Raw genomic sequence first — 27552 nt, 5'->3', positions numbered from 1 at the left:
ATGAGTGGATGTGCCATCATTTTCTTCAGCTGAATGCAAACAAAACTGAAGTAGTTGTTTTTGGACTGAAGGAAGAGTGTTTAAGAGTCAGCACACAACTTCAGGTGTTTCAGTTAGAAACCACTGATAAGGCCCGAAATCTTGTTCTAGTCATTGACTCAGAGCTGAACCTTCAGAGACACATCAAAATAATTACGGCCTCCCATCACCTGAAGAACATCTCCAGGATGAAAGGATGGACGTCTCAGCAGGATCTTGAAAAACTCATACATGCATTTATCTTCAGTCAAATTGATAACCGCAACAGTCTCTAACAGGTCAATCAGACTACAGCTGATCCAGAATGCTGCTACAAGGGTTCTAACTAGAACTAAGATAGTGGACCACATCACTCTAGTTCTGAGGCTCTTACACTGGCCCTCTGTACCTCAGAGAATAGACTTTAAAATACTTCTGTTAGTTTATAAATCACTGCACTGGTTTAGGACCAACATACATTGGAGACTTGTTGCCATATCAGCCATCCAGACCTCCCAGGTCCTGCCTCAGGTCTGCTCTGTGTACCCAGAATCAGTGGCATATTTCTACACCATCGTTGCTTTTTCAGGTAAGACAAAACAAACATTGGAAAAAAAAAAATCTGTTTTGCATCAATTTAGAGCAGTAACAACATCTGAATCCTCCCCAGGTGAGACATCATGATGAATATCTAGATGAAAAAACAATTACAACAACAATGCAAAAACTAAAGGAACTCTTTCCAGTCACAGTCAAAACAAATCACATGATACCATGAAGGTTTAAAAATGTGTTGTTGGAAGTGTATTTTACATTTATCTGAATACAAATCACCACACAAAGGAGAAAGAAACACACCTAGTAAACACGATGAGTACCCAGTAAGCACTTGAACTACAACAGTCCTGGCTCAGAACCCTGGAAACAATCCTGATCCACCAAATCAGAACAAACATTGAGGATCAGGATCTACCAGAAGGAGGTGGGGAGAAGGTCTAGCTCTCCGTATGCTGTTGATGTCTTGTTTTAAATATCAACAGACATTACATCACCCAGAAATCGCTTACCCTACTTTTATTTATTTATTTATTTTTACTAAAGACAGTAAATATCTAACAAAACCATATAATAAATGGATCTATATCATTATATATTACACATACGAATTATTTTTGAAACTGCCAATCTAATCTGTTCATAAATCTTACTTTAGTTTCAAACATCTAAACTGTGTTGATCTGGAATTTCTATCTATGTCGTTTTAATCTAAATCAAACTACAACACACTTCATCAGTTTAGAAACACGAGACAGGCGTGAAAAACAAAAAGCAGTATATTTTAAAGGAAATGAAACTATATTGGGATTATAAATAAATAGAATTATATAAATTATAATAAATATGAATTAAATATAAATTATAAAACTAAGTGGACACACTGTCCCCTGAAAACACACACGCTATCTCTGATAAGGAGCACCCAAAAGTTTTCACCCAGGAGCAGAAAGCTATGTAAGCCCAGTTATTCAAACCAGTGAAACTATAATGAAATTAACCTTTAAAATACTGAACCCTGACCTGTTCCAGGTGACCGTTCCCGAGATTCTCTGCATCTCTCCCAGTGCCGCCAGCAGCAGCGACGACTTCCCGCAGCCCACCTGGCCCACAATCATAGTCAGCTTACCTGGGAGACGAAAGAGGGAGTGGCTGTAATACTGCTGGTTAATAACGAGAGAAACAGATAAACATAGAGCAGAGTGTTTGTGTTGCTGCCTGATATTTACCAAAAGGAACCTTGATGTCCACATTGGAAAGCGTAGGTGCTCCATCCGTCCAGGTGAAATAACCGCTAGTTATCTAAAAAAAAACCCAACATGTGCAACAGCTTCAGATACGTCAACTACACTCTTTATCAGGCAAGAAACATGTGAAATTTACAGAAATGTGCGCACGACTTGTGTTTTATTCATGTCATGCAGGTGAGGAATGATGTCTGAAGTTATCCTTTGTGTGACCGACTATGAAGTAATTAAGCAGACAAATTACTGCCAAACACGCAGCCAAATACTAAAGAATCATTGTACTTCACGAAAGTTTTGTCTACAGAGTTTCATTTCAGCTTCATATTTAACAGAAACAGCACAAGACCATGAATAAACTCTTTTAGTAAGGGCTAATTTAGCATTTTACGCAAGAAAATAGATTCTAAACATATTTGACTTGAGTCAATTTAAATGTCATGTATAGTTCACAATAAAACAATTTCATTTCTTATTTGCAACTTTCAGTAATGTTTTTGAACTAAACCTCAAGTAAATACGGCTATGTTTAAAAGTTTCCCAAATTATTACATTGTGTTTGTTTTAAAGAGACCCAACCCTTTGGAAACAGGGAGGTATAATATTTGGCACTGGCAGGAGGAGCTGCTTGTTTTGTTTCTGTTTTAATTTCAGAGAAAACAACAGGAGGAAAATAACATCGTACACCCCGAGAGTATATGTGAGTCCACATAACAACTTAAGGGTAATTCATTTGCAAATGAATCTTTAAAGCCCAGAACTGGCTGATGAGATTGAGGCAGAATGAAGAACTGGAGGCAAAAGGCGATTTTCTACCATTAAATCATTAAAAGTAATTTTCATCAGAAAGATTTTAAAAAAAGCAAGCGTCATGCTTCTCTGTTCTTTAAAGCCTGTGCTAAAGCTACCTCATCAGTCCAACTACTTTTTATCAAAGCTCTTTGTGCATCACTGCTCCTGATTATTACACCTTTGCTTCCTCAGTACTACCTTGATACAGATGTCCCGGTCCACATCTTGGGAGGGCCCGTCACCCTCCGGGTCCCCCTGAGAGCTGTAGTTGTTCCAGTCGTCCCTCGGAGGGCGCTTCCGGTTCACCACCTTCAAAGGCTGGAGGTAACGGGAGAAAAAGGAGGAGGAAGTCGACGTAGGGAGAGTTTTAGAGGATGACTGGAGGAGGGTTGAACAACGACCAACACGACAAAAGGAGGACCAGTGATGTTGACAAGAGGACGGTCAGGTGGAGAATGATGCCATTAGTCACAGCTAATTGAGACACTTTGACACGTTACAGAAGGCAGAAATATTGGCAGCACTTTTCTTGAGGAACCTCCCACCCTCGTTGCTGTGATCAGTGCAATGACATGAACATGTACGTACCACAGCCTGGTACCTATTTTGGTTGTGATTGCTGCAGCCAGACGATAATGTTGCTCTGGGCTCGTACTCATCTCCAATCTCGTCGCTTGAGAAGAACTCACTGAGCTTCTGAACACTGCAGGAAGAAAAAGAAAAGCTGAGCTGAACATGAGCTGAAACTGAAGCCAACCCTGATTAGACCAACATGCCAAAAAAAACTTTCATTGCTTTTATTAACATCACGATCCTGGGAAATCACTGGGTTACCAAGAATGTGCTTCATCATTTTTTGTCCTCTGTCAGATACACTCACTCTGGATAAAAATCACTCTGCTTTGATTTCCTTTTCTAAAATAGGAACTAAAATAGGCTTCTCTCTGTTCTGAAACTGATCTCAGCTGGCACTAATTATATCAATGTATACATGTAAAACAGAAAAGAGCAAAACAGCAATGATGTTAACAGAGCTGTAACTGTAACACCTCCCTGCTGAGTCGAACAGCACTGCTTTCTTGTTTCGCTCCCATCAAATCCATTTTCTACTCCAAGGAACCAATTTCATCATGTTGGGTGGGGATGAGCTGTCAGGCTGTCAGGCTGACTGAGAGGTATTTTTCCTGGTTGCAGACACAGTTAAATGTGTCAAATCTCTCAAAATAGGCTTCTCTGGGGATAACAGGCATATTTCATAACCATCCACATCAAAATTAGGTCTTTTAGTGCTGCAGATAGCAACATGGTGAAAGGGCACGGATATCCACAACTAAAGCAATCGTGTAATGTGCAATTTGGGAGAGATGTAAGGCTACTCATGCATGATACACCACTTCAGCCTGTGATGATACAGAGGCACATACAGGGATGTAAGACATTTGTTCTACTAGCACTTGTTACCTTGGATGAAGAAAACATGTAAGTTTAAAAATACATCTTATATTTGCATCCCAGATGCCCCGCAGAAGGACACGCCCACATCCACTGAGCAAGGTCTTATAATGAGCTGGAGGGATGATGGGAAAACAGAAGTGGCCGTATCGCAGAGATATCTGCAGCTCTATAACTTAGCTACAACTGATGTTTTCAGTTGCCAGAGGAACTGTAAGGTTCATGGCTGAAATAAATAAATGAAATAAATAAATAAATAAATAAATAAATAAATAAATAAATAAATAAATAAATAAATAAATAAATAAATGTTAATGTCAGAACCCAGTTTACAAAATGGCAGAGATGTGACGGTCACATGATCCAATCATGCACATCTGTTGCAGGAAACGTCAGGTGGTTCTTCTAATAATGATGGTTTTCTGTGGTTTCGGTTTAACCCTCCCACCGTACACCGATGCAGATATTTATTTAACAATAGGCAATCAAAATAAAGCAGAGGCTCTCTGTTCATCTGTATTTGTTAGTTTGTTAGTTTGCTTCTCACCTCACAAGAGCCTTGACAGTGGAGCGCACCACGCTGGACAGGAGGAAGAGGGGGGTGACCAGGATGTGAAAGAGAGACAGAGAGGCGAAAGCCACAGCTGGAGACAGATCAGCATCCTCAGAGATGTGGACGTGAACCACGAATGTCTGCAGGAGCACAGTGAGGACAGAATGACGGGGTTAGTGTGACATTCACGAACACTTCCTGGGACGTGTTAACTGGAGTGGCTGTCTGAGAACAGCGGTCAAACCAAAAACGAGTCGTTTGTTTCCCTTCAGGAGTGTCTCATCCATTACTATCTGTCTGACTTTTCTGATTTTCCCCAACTACAGTCAACAGAGTTGAAAGACTTCTATTAATACAGGCAGGATTTAGTGCATAGCCATCCAAATGTCCTCTCCTGTGTCACTGTGAAATGTTGTCTAATAATCAGACAGCCTCGCACCGTCTCTGCTCCGTCCTTCACGTGGAGAGGAAGACATTGGGCTGCTCCTTGGACAGAGATTAATATCAAATCTGCACCGTTGATTTAAAAAAGAATAAATAGAAGAACTTACTGTCAGCACTGCTGCAATAGGGATTGCTGCATTCATGAAAACTGGAAGCAGAAAACTAATTAATATGCAAATATAAATATGAAGTGTAAAAAACAGATTTTCAGAATATTTTCAGAGGACAGTCACTGATCTCTGTGTAAAACATATATTTCTTTTACTGTAGAATAAAAAATGTCAGCAGCTCCCAGGTTTTAGAGTCAGATCTGCATCACTAAAACTAGTTTGTGTCCCAGCAGTTTGAAAATTGTCGGGGTATCATGTCATTCCTTTTAGTTTCCTATTTTTCTCTCCTGTTGTAAATTCTGAAGCAATCTCAAAGCTTGGTTGGAATAGGTTCCTCAGTCTCCATGAATGTCAAGGCGTAAAAAAGGATGCTCTTGCAATGAAGTGCCTCCCGTGACTCATTCATCTTAGAAAAACTTAAATAGAGAACTCCTGATTTAATGCTTGTCTTACAATAGACTTATTGATTTAACATCGGACACAATCTATACGGAGGACTGGAGCCAAGCCAACTGCTGCTGCTGTTTCCCAACAATAAGAGTGATGGAGAAGACCAGGAGGACAAAATTAATCAGTACTGACTGACAACATTGTGCTCTGGAGTCCTAGCTAAATGAGAAATAAACGTATGCATCTATGAGTGGTGTCTGTAAAACATTATTTATCCTCCCTCCTACATGAGTTCACTGGAAATGGTAAAGTTAAATATTAAATGCAGAAGGATCAAAGTGACATACTGGATATGGACGTATAAAGAGCGAACGCCTGCAGGCTGGTGAGCTCCTTGCCCCTGGTTTCCTCCACACTGTCACAGAAGATCTGCTCCCAGGCGTACAGTTTCAGCAGCTTGATGCCTCGCAGGAGCTCATTGGTCTTCTTTAGACGCTCGCTGGAGTATTCCTGAAAGTAGAAAACCGTAATCTGACAAATCACGAGCTTCTATCCTAAATGAAGACGACCCAAAGATAACCACAGGAGCAGTCAAGAAGACAGTTTGACTTTAGGAAGGATGGATTTATACCAGGTGCAAAATGGCAGTTTTGCCTGGATAAATCAAAGCTTTCAGTCCTCAAGGAAACATGTTACTTAGAGGAGAAACATCCAGTCACACGATACTTACCAGAGTGCTCTTTTGTGTTTGGGACAGCTTCGTGGCCACAAAGTATTGCACAGGTGCTAACACAGCAATGACAGTCGCACCAATCAAGGCACTGATTCCCAAGAGGTAGTAGAGCAGGATCACTCCCACGATTATCTGAGGGAGGGAAGGAAAGTGTGTGGTGAGAGGTATGTAACATTTTCAGAGGTTTTGCTCTTACACATTGCATCCCAGTGACCTCGTAGCAATATTAGTCTAGGTCTACAGGGCTTTATGGTTCTGAGCATAATGATGCAGCAGCATCTAAGCAAGAAAATGTTATTCAAGCAAATTATTCAAGACAGGAGATGCTGAGATGGATTAAATTACAGCGTGGTGAAGGAATTTTTTTTAAAAGCTTGAAATATGCAGCAATAAATTTGACAAGTGAAGGAATGAAACAAACGGCTTCAGGATTCAAATCCATTTATGCCGGTCACGCTTCATAAATCGAACGATAAATTAAGAATGAGCCCGATTAAACATTGATTTCAAAAAATACGTTTTCTTCCACCTCAGCTGCTCCGAATTTCTCTGCATCCTCCTCATATTTACGCTGCCCATAAAGGTCCATAGGGGCAATAAAGGACATATCAGCCTGTCCACGACTGGTCTCCACCCGCTGTTATTAGAATCACACTGATGGGGTGTCAGCTCTTGAAAGGACCCACAAACCAGAAGTAAATGGATGTGACATTTAATAACCTCGCCATGGGCCACAGAGTAATGTGTGCCACTACAGTTAGGGTGGCTGATGGGCGATGGCAGAGGGGATAGGGTATTCTTCTTTAGCTCAGCTTCCCCCGAGGGACTAATGTAGCCATGTAAGCTACCAACCCCCACACCGCTTCCATCAGCTCCTCACATTATGCACACCTAATTTAAAAAGGTTCACAGTGCACACAGCGCTCAGGACCACTCTCTCTGAGGAGACAGTAAGGGTGTAAGGAGTGCACCACTGTAATTGCAGATTATCCTTACTTTACACATGTAAAACGGCGAAAATTTGTCCAGATCAAAGTGACAGCACAGGTTGGAGTTCCAACCTGTGCTGCTGTGCTACGGAAGGTGATGTACAAATGTATATGTAGAGTATCTAACTCTATAAACAGCATTATCACCTGCTTAACAAATCCTGCACTCAGCTCAGTCAGGTTCACATCCACGTTGTGGAACCACTGGCGTTCATGTCTGTACACTTGCGCCTGACACGGTTTTCTTTTTGTGTCACTGTTGTTTTTTAGTCTTTTGTTGTTGTCTTTTATATCATAGGTTGTTGTCTTTTATATCGTGTATGTTATATGTATAATGTTTTTTAATGGTACTATGGACCTCTTCTCAAGATGTGTCTTTAATAAAGTATGAATTGAATTGAATTGAATTGACAAACCAAAGTGAATAAAACAGCTGTACTCAGAGAAAAGCAGCATATGTTAATATTCTTACTGTAAATGCAATTATAACACTTTGAGAATGTCACCTTTAGACATCAGAGGTCAATTGTTTGGTTTGCACAGAGCAGTTGTTGAGTTGAATCCTCAAGTCAGAAATAAATAGGGAACGAATCAGAATCAGAATCAGAATCAGAAAGGGGGTTTATTGCCAAGTTTGTTAACACACACAAGGAATTTGTTGTGGTGATTGGTGCAATACAGTAAAAATAAAAATAAAAATAATAATATAAAAGCAAACAAATATATGGAGATAAACTAAGAGATAGAATAAAGTAAAATGTATAACAGAAATAAACAGAAATGTACAATATGAGGATTAAAAAGTGCCGGATATGAATCTTTACAAAAAGTGACGTAGGATGGAATGGATGGACGTAGGATGGAATGGAAAATGCATGTTAAATTAATGCAGACATTACATTTCTTTTGCTGGTATTTCATCATTGGCGAGTTCGAGACTCTTCATGTTTTGCATCGTTGATTTGTTGGTATTCATCCTTCATTTTTGCATCTAACTGAGAAAGCCCGAAGCTTGCTTTCGATGCTGCGTTGCAGATGTTGCTGTTTATTTCACGGCACTGTCCGGCAAAGATCCGAAACCAACCGCTAGCACTTATTTTTAATGGTCATAGGTTGCACTCACAGTTAAGTAAAACCGCTTCCTTCTTTTCGTCTCCCTGTGCATGGAATTACAAAAGCCAGCACCTCACAGGCACTCCACTGTTCATGCATCTTTAAAGAGTCTTTTACAAACTACTCTGAAGCGATACTTCTTATGTCTCTAAAGGCAAATAAAATATCACCATCCCTTTTCTTGTACAGGTCCAAATGACGTTAACCCTGCATCTTAAATGGAAAAAAGTTAAGATAAAGAGCCACAGAAAAACCAGACCGTGTCTTTGATCACAGGTGAACTTCAAAGGCTGACTCGCACATCCCCTCAAGGTCAGAGTCGCTCAGGATCAAGCACAATAGATTCAGGCACAGTTCGAGGTGTGCAGATGTGCAGATGGAGAATACTGATGTGGATGAACATCTGAGATCTCAGCAGGCTCACAGAGCCTGTGAGCCACCACTTTCAACGACAAATCGCATCACTGTCCTCCTAAATACTGATGAGCCTCACATTTTTGTGTCTGCAGTTAAACTGGGAGAGACTATGACTTAAAAGTACAGAATTAAAAACTGGGTGTCATGAGTTGGTTTTGTTTTTAAGCCAAAAGGAAGCAATTTCTCTCATCTTTTTCCATAATAATCTGCTTGGTACCCTTTCAAATTCAAAGTAAGAGGTAAATCTGTCCTTAGGAGAGGATGTTCTGCTTTAAACAGATAAAGACTTTTGTTTTTGTTTTTACTCCAAACACAATATAAGATGCCAACAAAAGCCTTTACAAGCTAGAATCAAGTTTGAGGATAGTAAATCACTTCAGTTTGAATCAAAATGTAAAGAAAAATGAAGGTTTTTGCACCATCACAACTAAAATGTTATAACTATTCTAATGTTTTCAGTCTCAAATAAATCATTATTACCACAGTTTTGAAAGCCTGAGGCCTGAGTGAAATGTTTATAATATCATAAAAATTGTTTCCAGATATTTTTAGTACTTTCCTACTATAACTTTGCCTGTATTTTGGTTGGATGGAAGAAAGAGCCAGCAGGTAAATATGACACAGTTGAACATTAATGAGACAATAAGCCAGATAAATTAACATGTACAATATCAGGTTGAATTATTCAAGGTTTCTTCCGATAATTCAGCTCCAAGAGGAGCTAATCGCTTTGCTGAAATCGTGTGAGATTAATGACACCAAATTGTTTCCTGCTCTAATTTCTTCTGGGGTCGTGTTGCTGATGAATGACGGAGGCACAGGCGTGCATGTAACTGCACATTGCAATACATCTTTTTAATTCTCCCAGCGACCAAAACACCTTCAGGTCTCCCTTTATTTCCTATTTGATCGAGAGCTTTGTCCTATTGTTTGAGTCTGACAGGACCAAACAAACACGGGAGGCTGCAGGATAAGGAGCAAGGATAAGGAGAGGAAACATGCTGTAACAGCAGCCTGCAGGGGGGATTGGGGGGCGACCTCAGTGACATCCAACACCTTGAAGAAGAGGTCAAATCATTGACTAAACTCATCAGGACTGGGTCTGCTTGGGCTGCTTTATTGTAACCAAATATGTTGTACATCCATCCGAAAGTTTGAGCGTCTTCCCCATGTTTTGTTTATGGGAGAGATCATTAAAAATACATGTGGATATTTCTAATTTGAAGGAAATTGACTTTAAAAATATTTAATGAAAAATGAAATGCACAACGCATATTTTGCTGAGTGTCACTGAAGTTTAGCACAACTTTTCTCCTGTTTGGGAGACAGATGCTGTGGACATACAAATGATATGGTCTCAAGTTAACAATGTAAACGGGCTGGGTGGAGGAACAGTCTGCTGCTTTACATCTATATGTGCACGTACCAGAGCAGCAAAAGCTATACCATCATCCCTTCATCTTAAATTACAGCCATGTGAAGCACCACTGCACTTAGCATCTCATCTGAACATGATTGTGTAGCACATCTATGCAACACGAAACAGATGAACGACAACACGCTGCTGCCCACTGTCACCAATGTTCAGAACAAAATATCTCATTTCTGTGGTATGATTGATTTTAGGAAAAAATACATCTCCCACGACTTCCACTTACTGAAGGCAGGAAAGCAGGTTTCTTACCTGCACTGGCATGGCCCACAGATTGGGACAAAGGAAGAAGAACCACATGAGCTGGTTGGTATCTATGGCAACCAGGTTACAGATCTGAGCCACCGTCAGCTCTCCCATGGACATGTTGGACGTGCTCAGGCGCATGATCTTGTTGTAGATCTTTGTCTGAAGAGAGGACATAGAAAACTAAAGCATCACACATAACAAATTACTTGGTAACTTTATTTTCAGTGACTTCAAACTCACAACTAAAACCACCTTTATAGTTTTAATGGGCTTATGGAATCTCTTTATTTTATTTTTATATCAAAGTTCAACATCAAATCCCTTCTAAATAGTCAAACTGAACCCTACAACATTACAAAAAAACTACATATAGTAGATATTCATGTAGCTGAATGTTATTATTATGATCACTGTCATATTATTGATCACACGGGGGAAACATTTACCAAAAGATTCAAACATTATATGTTTATAGACAGGAACATTACAGATTCATCCTAATAAATAATGAATCTCTGACCACAAACTCATCTGTTTTACTGCTAATCTAACGATTTCCACATCTTCTCCATCACATACCGTCTCGTTTTGTAACATTAAGGACCTTCATTTATCATCACACTCTGCTGGTATTGACCGTCTCTCCTGTGCTAATACTCTCTCTTCTTCTGATGAACTGGTTGGTTTTCTCAACACCCTGACTCCACTCAGATCCCGAACTGTTACCTTTACTCAGTCTGCACCTTGGTTTGCGTTTAATGAAAGCAAAGAGTCGTCGACTGGAGAGATTATACAAAAAGACTGGACCCACCCTTCATAGAGATCTGCTGAACTCCTACATTATCCGTTATGAAAGCGCTCTCTCCACCACTTAATCTACTATTCAGGATTTACTGGCGCTGGCGATGGAAACCCTAGGGTCCTGTTTGCCACAGTAAACAAATTACTTCAACCTACTGACTCCCTACCACAACATCTTTACTCAACCTCATGTTGCAATTCATTAATGTGTTTATTCACTTCTGAAACAGAAAAAAAATCCACCAACTGCTCAGTGCAGCCCCTGGTGCATCCATAGCAGCTTTCTCTGCTCCCTTCACGTCCTCACTTTCAACCTTTACACTCCCAACAGCTAATGACATTACTAAGATTATCATGAAATGAAACCCTCTTCCAGTATTTTTGGACTCCACCCACACCGTAAAACCTGCCTCCCTTCCCTTATTGCCTTTAATAACAGCAATTAGCAATTGTGATTTAAATTCTTTGGAGACTAAGAAAGAAATCAATATTGGCATTTTAGGAAATTCTTGTAAACAATGGTCTCTACAGGTTTAAAGAAAAAGATTCTCAGATATAGCACCTGTATGGCCCCACGCAGGTTGATGCCGGTTTCAATGGCCACATAGTAGGAGGCCTGGAGGAAGGTCCTCTGCAGGAGCAGGGTGAAGAAGAGTAGCACCGCCAGTACATATGCATTCTCAAGGAACTCCTTGGAGGAAATGAAATAGATGCCGAGAAGCTTCGTCTAGAAGAACAGGGGAGAGAGAGAGATAAATATACAGAGTGACTAATCATTGTTAGCCAGGTAGTAACCTGAGGGACAAGCTGAACCCCTCATGACTGCTTTCTCTTGCTCATCGCTTCACAAAGGGTCATAGTATCCGTACTTAAACGGTTTTACATTTCTAGAATAGGGTTCAACGTTTTTGTGACTCTAACTTTAGCTGAGTTCAGTGCCTCCACAGCTGAAATAGGTTTAGGTTTTTTTGCAGGCTGACAAAATCTCCCTAAAGCATCAATTACCTCTGCGTCTGGCAGAGCTAATTCTGCCAAAAGAGTCTCCAGGTCTCTGATTAGAAATGCACCTCAAGCATAGAAGAAATTTCTTGAAATGTTTCAGTCTCCATCATTGTGGCTGTGAAATAAATATTAATTTACCATCCACAGAGCCATTTGCTGCAGCTGTTGTCTGCAGAGGCCTATTTACAGTCCTCTATGGCTGCAGACTCACCTGCTGTCAAGAGCGTCTACCGATGAGACGTTTTTATGATTCTTAAATGAGCTTTTGATATTTGAGGGCCCATTTCTTGGCAGTAACTGATCGGATGCCTGCCCTGAGTGGAACGTAGGTTGAAAAAAAAGGACTATGAAAGAGCTCCAGCAGCAATAAGTCATAAATAATTGAAGAGGCTTAAATTAGTTCACCACCAGGCGGGTCTACTGGGAAGTAGAGCATCGTAAATGTCTCACCAAGCTGTGACCTCTGAGAGGCACGAGGAGGCCAAGTGAGGCCAGCCAACTGCTGTCTGAATACTCTAAAGCCTCTATTCTAAGTTTCATTTGAACAAAATTGTTTAAAATTAATATTTTTCAACCTGTATTTTTAGACAGTTTTGATGGAAATATCTTTCAGATAGAGAGCATTTTCATTATTAAAACTGCACAGCAAAAACACAGTGGAGGTTTATGTCTTCTGCGATGCTATTTCGTCTTGAGGATGGCAGGTTCTGTCTGTCGACGGCCTCACCGGTTGCTGAATGGTACGATTGTCTTTGCTGATGTGGTGCACGATGCCAGAGATGCAGAGCGGGCCGGCGAAGCCCAGCAGGTCCGCCAGGAAGCGGAATGTGATGCTCAGGATGAGAGGTCTGCCAAATGCTTTCCTCAGGGCCTGCCAGATCCACTTCGGACCTTGGGGTGCGATGCCCTGAGGCCTCTGAGAGGGGATTCAAAAGAGAAAGACAGGAAGACAGAAAAAGTGACAATATCAGCATGCCGAATCCACTGAGGAGAATTGAGTAAAAGTCTGTTGTTGAATGATTCTTTAAGCTTTCAATTCATAGAAAGTAAAGTTTTAATTACAACGGATGAATCAACGGCAAACGCCTCCATAATATAACAATAATAGCTATTGCTGAAGATAGGAGCAAGTGGATTTTTTTTATCTTTGTAGAGAAGCTGCATTTTTCTAAGAGTCTTTTTTGTGGGAGTCTCTTATCCGTCCTGCGTAAGAAGCAGCCTCCTCCACGGTGGAGACTGCCAGAGGCTAAGATCAAGAGAGAAGAGAAGCAAGCCAGAGATCAGAGCAGCGGAAAGGTTCAACGACGAGAAAACATCTTAAGAAATATAACAAACTCTGGGCTTTTGAAGAGAGAGTCATCACATCACACCAATGACAAGTGGATCAAAGAGCTGACCACAGCAGTCTCCCAGAACAGGAACCAGTGACCCGACAAAGGCTGACATCCAAGAAAGAGTCTCAAGTTTGAAGAGCTGGACTTGCTAAATCTGTTTTTCTTTTGTTGTCTTGGGGGGGGGGTGGCGATCTGTAAATCACAGAATTAAAATAAACAGGTGATGAGTGTAATAGGTGCTAATGTGTTATACTGTAGCTGATGCGTAAAGATATGAGCACTGAGACAATGCCTCCTTTTCTTTATTTTACCTTTTTTTTTAAATGTCTAATTGGATAAAGATGGTTTTAGTTCAAATCCCAGCAGGAGTCTTCCTGTGTGGAGTTTGCCTGTATGTGGGCGCACCCCTGCAGAGCGGGCTCCATATTTGGGGTCACTAAGTTTTCCCTAGACTCGTCTGTACAACAGAGGTAAATACAAGGTCTCCTCTCAAAAGCTCAAGCTTGGCTGATGTTGGCTTCTGCAACATTTTGATGATCCAAGGTGCAGCAGCAAATCTATAATGACCCGGTCAAAGCCCCGAATTTAACCTGATAAGAGATGCTGTGCCGGGATCTGAAAAGCATGTGCATAAAGGAATATCTAAAAAAAAAATCAATAATCTGACACGACAATGTCAATAAGAGTGTGCAAAAGTTTGTCCACATTAATGCAAGAGACTGACAACGTGGTGCAGTGATGCAGAGCCGGACAGGAGCAGACAGGCTGGGATTATCGTAGACGAGGGACATTTTCAGCCAGTAGAAATCCCTTTATGGTCTTTATATATTTCCAAAACTGATGTCACTCTGCAATGACAGAGGAAAACATCTGGACTGTCACAGTGTTGTAAACATCTCTACATTTGAGTGTGTGTGTGCATGTCTGTGTCTGTGTGTGTGCTCATCCCTGTGACCAATGAGTCACTCTGAGAACTGTGAGAACAGACGTGACCGCTGTCATGCATTCCCATCTTTCCGCTTGAGCTTGTATTGAACTGCCACACTCGTGCGTAACATGTGTGGATGAGTGCATCACACTTACGCACGCGGACATGCTCATTTCTCTTCTTCATCAGGTTCAAACGACTGGGAAGCGCGTTGTTTCATTCTCTCATACACTCAGTCCAAGCAGCTTCCCATGAAGCGCAGTGCTTTCACCCCTGCAGGGGTCGAGATGTCACCTCGTTCACAGTACAGTGAGAATGACCCAGTGTCTCTGAACTGTCTTCTAAATGCATCCCTGCCCCGCCACAGCCCACACAAAACACACACACACACACACACCACTCCTTCCCCACAGATCCACTGGGATCTCTCAGCGTCTCTCATCTCTCGCTCCTGCCGGGAGGAAGTGGAGTTGCGTTCACACCGGATGCACAAGCGGCAGAGACGAATCACAGGTGACCTTCTAAATACTGGAAAACAATGACCTTCCGGAGGAGGCCCTTCATCTCTGACCCCTGACACGCGCTCAAAAAACGAGATTGAGAAGCAAGAAAGGAAGAATAATGCACGACGGGGGAGCTTCTCAAATACAGACCCAAGAAAAAGATTGCATGGAATTGGCACATAACTGCATTCAATTTACCGTCAAATGTGATCTGATCTTCATCTAAGTCACAAAAACGAGCAGATACAACTTGTTCAACATGAAAACAAACAATTATAATTTATTGTGTAGCTACTGAACATAGTCATTAAACATTCACACAGACCTGGAAGATAAAGTGCGTAAACCCACAGAGAAATTCAACGGTTTTCACACAGAGTCCAGTTAATAAACTGAGTTTAGAAGTGTGGTTTAGAGGTACTGTTGTTGATAAAAGGCACACAAACACTTCGAGATTGCTGTTCAAGCATCTGCTGACCCATGTGTGAACCATGCCTCGCAAAAAGGAAATCTCTGCAAATTGTTGAGATATCCATCAGTTCACAGATTAGAAAGCTTAGTATTGTGTCTTTTGCTCCTGGAAGCGGAAATCCACCGTACATGAAACCTAAGGCACAACACAGAATCAAAAGGAGCCCACAAGTCGTCCATAAAGGCTTTAAAAACACCACTGAACTGGCAAACATCTCTTATCGTGAGTCTGCTAAGAGACTGAAAAGGCAAAGTGCTTGTGGCAGAACACCACCATGCATCATGACTGGAGCCTGCTTTGCTGCCTCAGGGCCTTGACCATTTAGCATCATTATGGTGAAAATGAATGTTACAATGATCCTCCAGCATAATGCCCGGGTGGTTGTCCACTAGTTGCAGTTTAGTAGAAACTAGGTGATGCAGCAAGACATGAAACTTTGGGGTAAATTCACCACAGAATGGTTGTCTACTGCAGCGGTCCAGTTTTCCCAGACTTTAACCCCAGAGGTGCACAGAATGACAAAAGAGAACCACTCACAACAATCACCCAACATTTTTGTTCAAACAAATGGACAAAAACACCTCCTGTACAAGTCTGATCCAGAACCACAATGATTCTCAACATACCTTCACAGTAAAGGTATGTCGTAGTAAACGCTTCTGGAGCGGAACACACCAAGACACAGGAAGGCAAAGACAACACAGAGAGCAATCAAATTCAGAAAACATGAGGCAGCACTCGGTCACTGATTCCCTGTTTAACCTTCATCTTGAGCTATTATCTCACACACATAGGTGAGAAAAACACTAAAAATACACTGATTAAGATGACGTCCTTAAAATGCAGATGCAGTTTAATTATAAACTGCATCTTTATAAGATGCAGTTTATTTATAATCAGAGAGATTATAAATAATCTCTCTGTAACACCGATCAAATGGTTCTTAAAATGTACAAGATATAGTTACAACACCAAATGAAAAGACCAATAAAAAATAACTTCTTGTTGGGAAACAGTACAGTACGTGCTCCTTTGAGGCAGCGTAACATTTTCCTGTTTACACCATTAAGTGATGCAATCTGGGACGTATAAATAAATCTGAATAGTCCCAGTTCAGACCAGGCTGAATCATCACAAAATGAGGACTAATAATTATTCTAACTTTGAAAAAAACTCCCAGGCCACTTCAGGCGCATGTCAGACTGGCACCAACAAAGCTGTTCAGTGGAGACGATCATGTGATTCATTTAGATAAACTAACAAACTGGACCATCGGGAGCCAAGCAGTCTTTCTCAAAACCTGATTTATTTGTCTGAGAAAAAGATCCAAATACACAATCTGATGACAATCATTACACTGAAAAACAAGAGCAGCTGTCCTATCTTGTTTAATTTATGTTTGACTTGATAAACATAAAAATAATCAGCATGAATGCTCAGAAATAGGAAAAACTAATAATAAATATTGCAAGTCAGATTCTGTTTCCCTCTGATTTCCCCCTGATCGGAGGGAAATAAGCTCTCTGGAGCTCAGCGCTCAGTTATTACATGTGAACTACTCAAAGATGGCATGACGCCACGAAGAGAACCCCACAAATCAAGGAGGTACACATTCATCGAAGAGACAACTAAGTATTTAAAGCAGCAACGTGGCACCAGAGTGTGTGAGTGTGCCGTGTCGGATTTGACACGGCAAGGGAACAGTTACAGCCACTTATTTCTGCTCTGTTTAATGTATAATTGCTGCATTGTTTCAAGCATTACTAAATATGATTTGGTGATGAAATATATATAATGTAATGTAATGTAATGAAATTTAATATAATATAATATAATATAATATAATATAATATAATATAATATAATATAATATAATATAATATAATATAATATAATATAATATAATATAATCAGGGGTGCACACAAGCCGGTACTCCAGGGCCAGTCTACTGCACATTTTAGATGTTTCCCTGCCTCAACACAACCCTGATAGACAAGGCTGTGTCACCAACAGAGCTGTGTAAACCTTGATGACATGTTGATGACGACCAGTGATTAGAATCAGGTGTGTTGAAGACAGAGAAACATCTAAAACATGCAGTAGACCAGCCCTTGAGTACCGGCTTGTGTGCACCCCTGAATATAATATAATATAATATAATATAATATAATATAATATAATATAATATAATATAATATAATATAATATAATATAATATAATATAATATAATATAAGTGGTATACAGCGTTACAATCACGTATGAGAGGTGGACAGAGTACTCGACCCCAGTACTTGAGTAAGAGTACAAATACTACTGATCAAAATGTACTCCGTTACAAGTAAAAGTAGCTCAGTCAAAATATTACTCGAGTAAGAGTAGAAAAGTACTTGCTTTTAAAGGTACTTAAGTATCCAAAAGTAAATGCTTTTAAATTTACTTTAAGTAAAAGTAAGAGTAAGAGTAAGAGTAAATTTCTTATTTTCCACATCAGTAAATTACTATATTTTTTAAAATTAATTTAAGGATCTTTTAACTCTTGTTTCTGAGAATTCGATGCTGAGTTGTTGAAAGCAGAGAGGTAGTTCTGCTTCGGCAGACACAATAAACATTTGAAAATAAATGTCTGTGGTTTGTCTGTGCCCTCGTTTTTTACTCGGTCGAACTCAAACATTGAGTTAAGATACGGCCGAGGATTTTGTGAAAGTCCCTGCTCCGAGTCCGGCTCATTATCAGACTCAGACGACTCAGCGGATTGACTTTCTTCTCCTGACGCAGGCGTAGCCATTGTTGCGGCTCTGTCTTGACTTGTTGCGGCTCTGTCTTGACAAACGCAGGCTACTTTGGCGGTATCGTTTTGAGGAGGCTTGACGTATTTCCGCTTTACGTACATCCCAGTGGAGAGCGTGCACTGTGATAGGTCTCCTCCTTTGACAAAAACAGCTTGTGTCCAATAGGATTTTAGGGAAGAAGAAAAAAGAGCAGACCTGAAAGTAACGAGCACTTTTCAGCCTTCCTAGAAATTTACTCGAGTAAAAGTAAAAATATTTGTCTTGGAAATGTATTCAAGTAAGAGTAATAAGTACCAAAGAAATCTAATACTCAAGTAAAGTACAAATCCTCTGGATATGTACTTAAGTACAGTACTCAAGTAAATTTACTCCATTACTGTCCACCACTGCGTATGAGACAGTGTTTATGAGCAGTTTCCATACGACTCATAACTGGAAGATATTTGGGTCACAGTATGCAAAGTAAACTGGTAAGTAGTACACTTGAAATGTGTCCATTGATGGCAGTCTAGGTAATGAGTGGTTTTCTTGATGCTGATCAGTGGCATATTAACGTCCCGCTGTCTTCAAGACTCCCGGATACAAGTCGAGCGTTGTTAACAAGCAGTTCCGCCTTTAATCACTTCACATTATCACTTCCATATCATTCACAAATCTCTGCCAGCTGGTTCTCACCTTCTGCTCCTCAAACTCCTTGCGAAGCTTGATGTAGTTTGTCAGCGCTCTCATGGCAATGGGCAGTTTGCCGATGACCTTCAGGTCGATGGGCCGTCTGTGAGCGGAGGTGATGAAGGTGTTCATCCACCAGTAAGTTGCTTTGGACAACAAGTTGACGAAAGGCTGCAGGAAACGAACACCGAGGTCCTGGAGATCTTCAGGGGGCTTCACCTCTGTTGGATTGGCGAAACACATGTAGCGCTGCGGGAGAAACACCAGCTTTGGTTATTGTTCATTTCTCTGCAGCAGCTGAAAAGAAGAATTACAACATTTAAGACGCTAGAGAGTTGGAGAGTCGATAGAATAAAAATGTCACTGTGGTCTCACAGGAAACGACTAAAACAATACACACACTGCCCATGAGAACTAAACATAATGTTTATCCAGGCTGATCGTACCGTTGTAAATGGGCTTAATCATCACTGCTGAGAAGTAATTTGCCTTCACTGTGTGTTGATTATATATTATATCACTATGGTAACTTGGCAAACAGTTAATATGAGTATCCACCTTAGGTCAAGTAAAAGTAAACGGAGTAGGCTGAATAAATGTGCTGCATCTTACACAGGTTAAGAGAAAACATCTGAACAGTATTTATAACTGTATACATTTGCATCAATGAAATTCATCATATTCTCTTTTTTCATAGTTTTGTTCAAAAATTGAATTTAAAAAAGCTTTCAGAGAAATATGGCATTCATTTGTTAAGTAGAACCTTTTATTTTTGATAAATGACAGAGCCAGTAACTGTATCTTGTCAGAGAGCGCTCCAACAAGCCGAGCGCAGGACATGAAGGGAGTCAGTGTCTTTGCAGCGCACCCAGGGGAGCTGGACGCAGTAACGGATGTGTGCTCAGTGTGGAGGTTAACACAGATCATCACACGCTAAACTCTGCTGCTCTGGGATTTTCTCTGACGCGTACCCAAAGAGTCAGACAGCTGTAAGTGTTAGAAAATGAAAGCTAAAAATCTTAAGATCCTGGCATCTTGGAGGCTGAAACACTGCAATAAAACTTGTTTAAAGCTGTTGCTTTTAACATTTCAATAACATTTTGATCTGCCAACCTCAGACCTGTTTGAGCCAGATGTCAGACTGCGGTTCGTACTGAGATCCACAAAGCCGAGAGGATGTGACTTTTGCCCTCATGTAGGAAACTTTGGGTTTTATTTTGAATCCTTTTGACTCTTCTTGTGCGTTCATTTTGTTCTTTGTCTGCATGTTTTAATACAACATACTGTATGTTTGTCTTAAGACATTTTTTAATTTCCACCTCTTCACCTCTGCTTTGTAAAACATTTATCTTCAAGTAAAAATAAAATGCCTAAAAAAGTAAGAATTCATTCCATTCAAAGGGTAACAGAGACAGTGATGGTTTCATTGATGGATATGTAATAATGAAAAAGAAAAGTGTGTATGGTTGCCAGGTTGTGTGAATAAATCATCACAATGGCCAAGAAAACTGTCCCGGAAACTACTCCAATGCAGATGTTAGAATGCATGTACATGTACATGTATGAGGGTGGCCTGGTGGTGTTTGAATACTGTACTGCAGTCAGATAATAAAACATTTAATTCTTCATTTATGTTCATTTCAATTTGAATATTTACCACCAGCAAATTTCAAATTCCCATTCTACATCTGGAAAAAAAACACCAGAGCTGACAACATTTAGGGAGCGCATATGTGTTTTTAAACGCTACGAGAGCGGCAGAGTAACCGCACACTCATGCAGCGTTTCTGCTGACACGGTCGGTGTGAGCATGTCATCATGCAGACATCAGTGGGACAATGAAACGTATAATACAGCAGCCAGCGCAACAGAAAAATCTATTTTAGTTACTTCTCATTCATACAACTGTAATTTAGAAGAAAGATAAGTGCGATAGAATGACGTATGATGCACTTAAATTAAACTACATCATTTAAATGCTGCAGTGACAGTTATCTGACACCAGTATTAATAAAACCAATGCAGCATCCCTGCATGTACATGATTATTAGATCGCTGCAGGCAGCGTCATTGATAACTATGTCTGACTAAAATAACACACACACACACACACACACACACACACACACACACACACACACACACACACACACACACACACACACACACACACACACACACACACATATATATGAATGGTCACACACACCCTGCCCAGGATGACGTTGATCTCCACAGCCAGCAGAAGTCCGTACAGCAGCATCAGCAGTCCTGTGATGCAGTAGCGAAGCTGGCCGGGGCCGATGCCGTGCTCCGTGTACTTGGCAAACTTGACAATCTTCATGATGAAGGCCAGTACCCAGTAGATCAGCAGGGCTGAGGAGATTTAGCAGGGATCAGAGAGACATAGCAAATCACGACAAATCAAGACAAGCAGAGAGCAAATACAAAAAACCCGACCAGAAGAGCAGAGGTCTAGGCTGAAGGTTGTCACTAGCACAAATCACTGTGCGTGCACTTGGAAATGTGCTTTATTCAGGTGGGCCCGTCTATGAGATAGTGGCTAAATTAATGCCATGATGTCTGTTTTTTTTTTTTATTTTAACACTGATGTCTGTTATATGCAGGAATGTGAAGAGAATAATTCACCTTCATTAAATTGTAAAGTTTTATGTATTAAGACATAATTACAAATCATCTGGTTCTCACCAGGTCACTCAGAAATGATCAGGCTTTGTCAAATAACACGCTGTATCATGACTATCTCTTTCTCTCCTCCACCATCCTTATCTTCCACTAAAATGTCAAGAAATAGTCAAAGCCAACACCTTTAACCCAGCAAACAGCAGATAAGAATGTTGCCTTTGCGCTTGTCCGACATGTTTGTTGTAAACACAGAAGCTGATGTGAAATGCTGATAAGAGATTTTGTCAAAAACTACCCTATTGGGAAAACAAGATGAAAGAACAGAGTCGATCTCTGCAGACGAGTTTAATTGCTTGAGTTTAGTTGTTTGTAATAACGACACCATTTGGAATGACTTTATCAGGATGAGGATCAGTGCCAACTGGTCTCTGTTTATTGGATTGATATCTGTCTGGCTGTGATTTGGAGACCTGAAAGCTAACTTAATGACAAAGAAACATCAAGGGCTGTATGCAGGCGAGCTAATGAAGCCTGAGAAGTAAAAGGAAACCGCTCGAACATTTGAGCAGCAGCAGCAGCAGCAGCAGCAGCAGCAGCGGGGGAATTGTTCCACGAAATTGAAGACTAAGACTAAGAGCTAAGAGACAAGACTGAAGGGGGATTCATTTATCATTCAAGACCATTAGCTTGCAGATGATGGGAGTACTGTTCATAACAACAGATCACAGTATTAATTATTACATTAATGAAAAGAAGCAATTAATATGTTATTACCAGAGCAAAACAATTCTGCAAGATATTTTGATTATTATAACTAATATATTAATCTATATGAATCTAAACTAATATATTAATATAACACAAGGATCAGTTTTATAATACATAGATCTGTATGGACGTCATAAACTAAATACTAAGCAGTTATACAACAGTGGTCATTAACTTCATAAATCTACAATAAAGAAGCAGAGCTGGTATTAAGATGACATACTTACAAACTAAAAACACTGACATGTTACAAGTAGCACAAGTACATGAGACAACTGCAAAAGTGTTGGGTTTCAGAATCAACAGAGAAACATTCATTTGGTGGGATTTCTAGATTGAATTAGCCACATTTTTTTAAATTACTAGCAAGGATTTCTGACTGCACAGTTACGCAAAACTAATTTCACATTATTTTATTACAAACAAAAGTAGGTTGTTTTGGAGACAGGACACATCGGAAAAGTACGCCTTCATAAATAATGAGAAGTTTTCTTAATTATTGTGTTGTGTCTCGTGTCAGTTATGTTCAGTTTAGTGTTTCATGTTTCATGTCATGTCTGTGTTCATTTCATGTTTAGTCCTTGTGGTATTGTGTGCTTATGTCCAGTCTCATCACGCACTTCCTGTTTTATTTTGATACTCACCTTTTCCCTCTCGTTGCAGATCCTGACTTCCCCCCTTTGTGTGATTGTCAACCCTGATTGGTTCCACCTGTGTTCCCCTACCTCATGTATAAATAGTCCCTTGTCTTGTTGCCAGTTTGTTGCCTCACGTCGAGTTTAGTCAAGTGTCGTCACAGTGCCATATTTTGTACCTGAAGTTTGTGAAAGATTGATCCTCCCTGAGAGCGCTTTTTGTTCAGCCTTGAATTTTCCTCGTCAAGAGTGTTTTCTGTTGCTATGACCCTTTTTGCTCCGTTTTTCGAATAAATACTCTTTTTGTTCCTGGAGTCGTGCATTTGAGTCCTCCTTTGAGTCAAGGTCCTTACATATTGCTAGGATCAATCCCGCCGATAAACCATTGGTGTATGTACAAGCTGTAAAAACCTATGACCTTGCCTCCGTGACCTAATCTCCATCCACTTCTCATTACTCTGTAAAAACTATCCTGGGAGTGGGCTGCAAAAAGCTGTAACACTCATTTAAAAAGGCAGGAACAGACCTGCAACAAAGGTCATGGGGTGATTTAACTAAGAATAGCTATATATTCTATCAAATTAATGTGTTACTGAGATGTATGTATGGCAACACAGAAAGATGTATGGGTTATGTTTCACACGTGTGTCAAAGAGCTTGGTTAAAGTGAAAATATGAGTTAACCATAAAATGACTGCTAGAATATTGTTGGTTGTTAAATGTATTTTTTCCCTTAGCCGTTCACTGGAAAATCTCTCAAACACTCATTTTAGAAAGCCTAAGAGTTTAGACTTTAGAGCCATATACGGGTGGGGTTAGCTTTACATGGAGAGGTGGGCTGAAGTGCAGGATGTCTGTAATATTAATGACCTGTTTGCACAGGATAAGAAGTTCCAGTAAAACAACCAGAGGTGTGAGGAGTAACCCAATTTACACACTGCCGTGTTTGCACTATAGAGACACAACATGATTAAGTGCGTTCAAATGATTAATCATATTATGACAGGATTATGCTGGTAAGAAGCACTTTCCCAAAGCTAACACAAACCTCATGCTTCTTACTAGGAGTTTTGACTTTGATTTTGATCTGAAGTGTCATTTATGGTTTGCCACAAAGTCCAATCACCATTTTATGTTTTAATAAATAGAATAAAGGTTTCACAAATCACAAACTGTGTTTAAGATATTCTTTACTGTCAAAAAGTCTACTTGATTACGTTTGAGCAGTCTAAGTATTTGGTTTTTGACCTGGACCTGGTCTAAGGTCTCATTGCTCTAAAATGCAGTGGAATGGTCATTTAATCTGAACAAAAACTAGTTTCGTTGTTGTGTGAATCTGCTAGTTAAGATCACTGCTGCTCTATTTTAAAGTGGGACATTTAAACTCAACAAAAAAAAACCATAAGAAATTCATGAGGCCTACATATTTGATGTTGTTGCTCATTTAAGCACCTCTTCTCACCACATTACATGTATTCTTTCCTAATGTCATCCTTTTCTTATCTAAGGGCACCGGCGACCCATGGCTGCAGCCTCAGGCTCCTGTCTACCCATGTCCTATGTTGTTTGTTTGTGTTTTTGTTCTCTTGGATGGACTGTTCTGGACAATCCATTGCCCTTCGAGGATTAATAAATCATTTTGAATTTGAGTTTGAATATATTATCTTCCTGCTGTCACTGTAAAGCTGTAGCCTAAACAAACTAACTGAAACTGACGAGTGAAGACGTCTCCCTTCAGTTTCTCTCCGGACCACTTGGAGAAAAAAAATAATCGGCTTAGCTAGAATATTGATCAGAGAGTTTTAATCAGATCTCTGACAGGCAGAGTTTTTAGTATCCGGTATTCTGCTCTCCTTTTCTCTCCCACTCCTTTTAATGTAACCTGCAGGTTGAGGATGCAACTTTGCCTCCTAATATGGTAGTTCCAGGTCCCAAGGTGAGGATTTGTTCAAATATGGAACAGCAAGATTGAGCAGCCACAATTCATGAATTAATATGCATTCTGACAACCAATTTGGAGTTTGAAGAGCATGATTTTTTTGGTACTCCCCCATTAAAGAAAGAAAAAACACACAGTGGTAACGGAAATAACTTGGAGCTTAATTATTGATAATAACTTACTGAAAATGGAATAATGAAAATCAGACCTTGCTTTTGAATTGTGGTTCCTCAGGACCATTTAAAAACTCTAGGGAATGAGACTGACCTGGACAAAATGATGGGACTTAATATCTTGTTTTTCAGGAGATTTCTCTTATTCGCAATGAGACTGGTGCACCTGTACGCCTTTGGTCCATTCCTTGTGAACAAACTGTTCCAGCGGTTTGAAGAGTTTCTTTTCCACGCTGCAGCTTTTTCCATAGATGTTTAACAGGATTTCGAGACCCTTCAGATACCCTTTGTCAGACTCAGCAAAGCAGCTCCAGAACATAATCAAGCCTCCTCCATGTATCACGTTCGCTACCGTTTTTCTTTTTTTTTTTTCAATGGTTCATCTTTATGTCTGAGCATCGAACAGATTTAATTTGCCAAGAAGCTCCATCTTGTGTCATTTGTCCAAAGGTCATTCTCCCAGAAGCTTTTAGCTTGTCGATATCCAGTTCGATAGATTTTAGTCTGGCCGGTCCAGCGAATTCTCGCCATTTTTCAGTGTGGTGAATCCCATGATACCAAACAGAGTGACCACTTTTTACCCTTTAAATAGTTAGACTTACTGAAGCTTGAAGACATCTGTTATGGTAAATACAGGACACACTTTAGTTTAACATGTCACGATAGTCACATTATTTTCCATCATTTCTAGAGGAACTATTCTGTCAGCGGAAAAGGTTGCTACTATCAGTACCCAATTCTCAGAGCCTGACCATCTCTGCCCCTCCAACCTGCTACTGGTGTTACGGCGTCACCTCCACCCCCCACAGCTCATGCACTGCGTGCTCTTCGCCGCAGGTGATATGAGTGGTGGGTGATTAGTGAAGGAGCTTCCAGCCAGGTCCAGCACAGCAGCAGCCACTCTCCTCATCAGATCCTCATATTTAAACCCCGGTTCTTCAGTCATTCATCGCCAGATCTTCCCTAGGAATAACCTGGCAATTATCCAGTCGCTGTATGGCACATATATAGCTGCCAATTTGTATGCTGACACTCTTGAAGCTATCTTTAGAGCTTTTTTGATTACTGCCTTATTTGTTTGCTCTATAGTTTTTCCACTACTCGTTGTGCTGCGATCTGGTTGGACAGCTAGCCAACCTACTCCATTCCTTCACCCTCCTGTCACCCCAGCCTTCCTTGGATCCAGCCCGCCCAGGCCTCAACCTTTTTCCCCCCAAACCCAATAAAGACATTAAACTCTGCCTTCCTGTGTCAAGTCTCGATAGGCATTGGGTTCAAATCCCCGCCCTGCAGCTGGAAAAACCCACACTCAGCATACCTGCCAACACTCCCGATTTAAGCGGGAGTCTCCCGATTTTCAACCATTTCTCCCGCCCTGCTCCCGATTTGTAATTTCTCCCGCTTATCTCCCGATTTTAAAGTGAAATGAGTCAATGGTGTTTCACGTGTCGTGGTTCCTGCATGGATGTATTATATTAACGGGTTCCTGACAAACCTGGCAACCCAACCCAAAAGCACTGCCTACGTCCAAGCTCCGCCCCATGGAGCTGCTGCGATACGTCAACGTCGCCGCCATATTGGATGTGGCAAGACTGCGCTGTAAACTAATACAAGTAAATTGACTTATTTTCATAAAGCGCCTTTCTACAAAGAAATTTACGTTTTACGTCTCATTTATTCATTCACACACGCACTAATATACCTGGGAAACAGTTAGGCACCAAATATAATATGTTTAATTTTCTCAGATGGCAAAAATAAGAACTTTATTGATCCCACAGTAATTCATGTTATATCAGCTATAGAGAACAAGGTAGTGCCGAAAAACAATATATCCCCCCTCACAAAAACAAGAAAAATAGAGAAATATATTCTCTCATCAGCAAAGCATTACATAAACATATTTTAAAAATTTCAAGTTACAAAATAACATATTTGAACCATTTTTCAGATTTTTTCAGTTATTTTATTGTTTGGAAAATGGTTAAAATATGTTATTTTGTTATTTGAAAATTTGAAAATTTGTTTTGTTTGAGAAAATGCTTTGAAAAAAAGCTGAGGGAAGAGTTGGTGGAGAATCAAGTCATAGCAAGCAAGGATCTCCCACAGGAAGAGAGAGTTGAAGGTTCTGGGTTCTTCTAGGGAAAGAGGAGAGGTTTACAAATCTGGCATCACTGATGAAGGCAATGGTCTGCATCCCTCACAGCAATGAAGCTCAGAGAGCTCATTCAGCATGGTGAAAAAGATCCTCACAGGAAACACGATGAGTATGGATAATTCTACTCTTTGCGCACTCCTTTCTTGCAGGATAAACCATACCAGCCCTGGCCACAAGTATGTTCCTCCAAGAAAGTGATTGAAGCTGCAAAGTCTGACACCTACAATTACAACAGGTCCTT

General features: G+C 40.3%; 1 protein-coding gene across 3 annotated transcripts in view; it reads right to left on the bottom strand.

Annotated features, from left to right (window-relative positions):
* Window positions 1-27552, bottom strand: part of abcc8 (ATP-binding cassette, sub-family C (CFTR/MRP), member 8) — a 71085-nt gene that overhangs the window by 29841 nt on the left and 13692 nt on the right. For 2 of the 3 annotated variants that reach the window (XM_061721436.1, XM_061721437.1), the window contains exons 5-17: window positions 21202-21368; window positions 18999-19241; window positions 13022-13210; window positions 11855-12019; window positions 10495-10650; window positions 6289-6423; window positions 5906-6068; window positions 5166-5206; window positions 4609-4754; window positions 3198-3312; window positions 2808-2927; window positions 1803-1875; window positions 1597-1702 (exon numbers count right to left, since the gene is read on the bottom strand). In XM_061721436.1, the coding sequence (XP_061577420.1) occupies window positions 1597-1702; window positions 1803-1875; window positions 2808-2927; window positions 3198-3312; window positions 4609-4754; window positions 5166-5206; window positions 5906-6068; window positions 6289-6423; window positions 10495-10650; window positions 11855-12019; window positions 13022-13210; window positions 18999-19241; window positions 21202-21368 (1819 nt within the window). Of the gene's footprint in view, window positions 1-1596; window positions 1703-1802; window positions 1876-2807; window positions 2988-3197; window positions 3313-4608; window positions 4755-5165; window positions 5207-5905; window positions 6069-6288; window positions 6424-10494; window positions 10651-11854; window positions 12020-13021; window positions 13211-18998; window positions 19242-21201; window positions 21369-27552 lie in introns of all 3 variants that reach the window. The other variant, XM_061721435.1, reaches the window with a different exon arrangement.

The sequence above is a fragment of the Cololabis saira genome, chromosome 5 (genome assembly GCF_033807715.1).
Source record: "Cololabis saira isolate AMF1-May2022 chromosome 5, fColSai1.1, whole genome shotgun sequence".
Taxonomy (NCBI): domain Eukaryota; kingdom Metazoa; phylum Chordata; class Actinopteri; order Beloniformes; family Belonidae; genus Cololabis; species Cololabis saira.
This window is presented reverse-complemented; position numbering and strand designations above follow the sequence as displayed.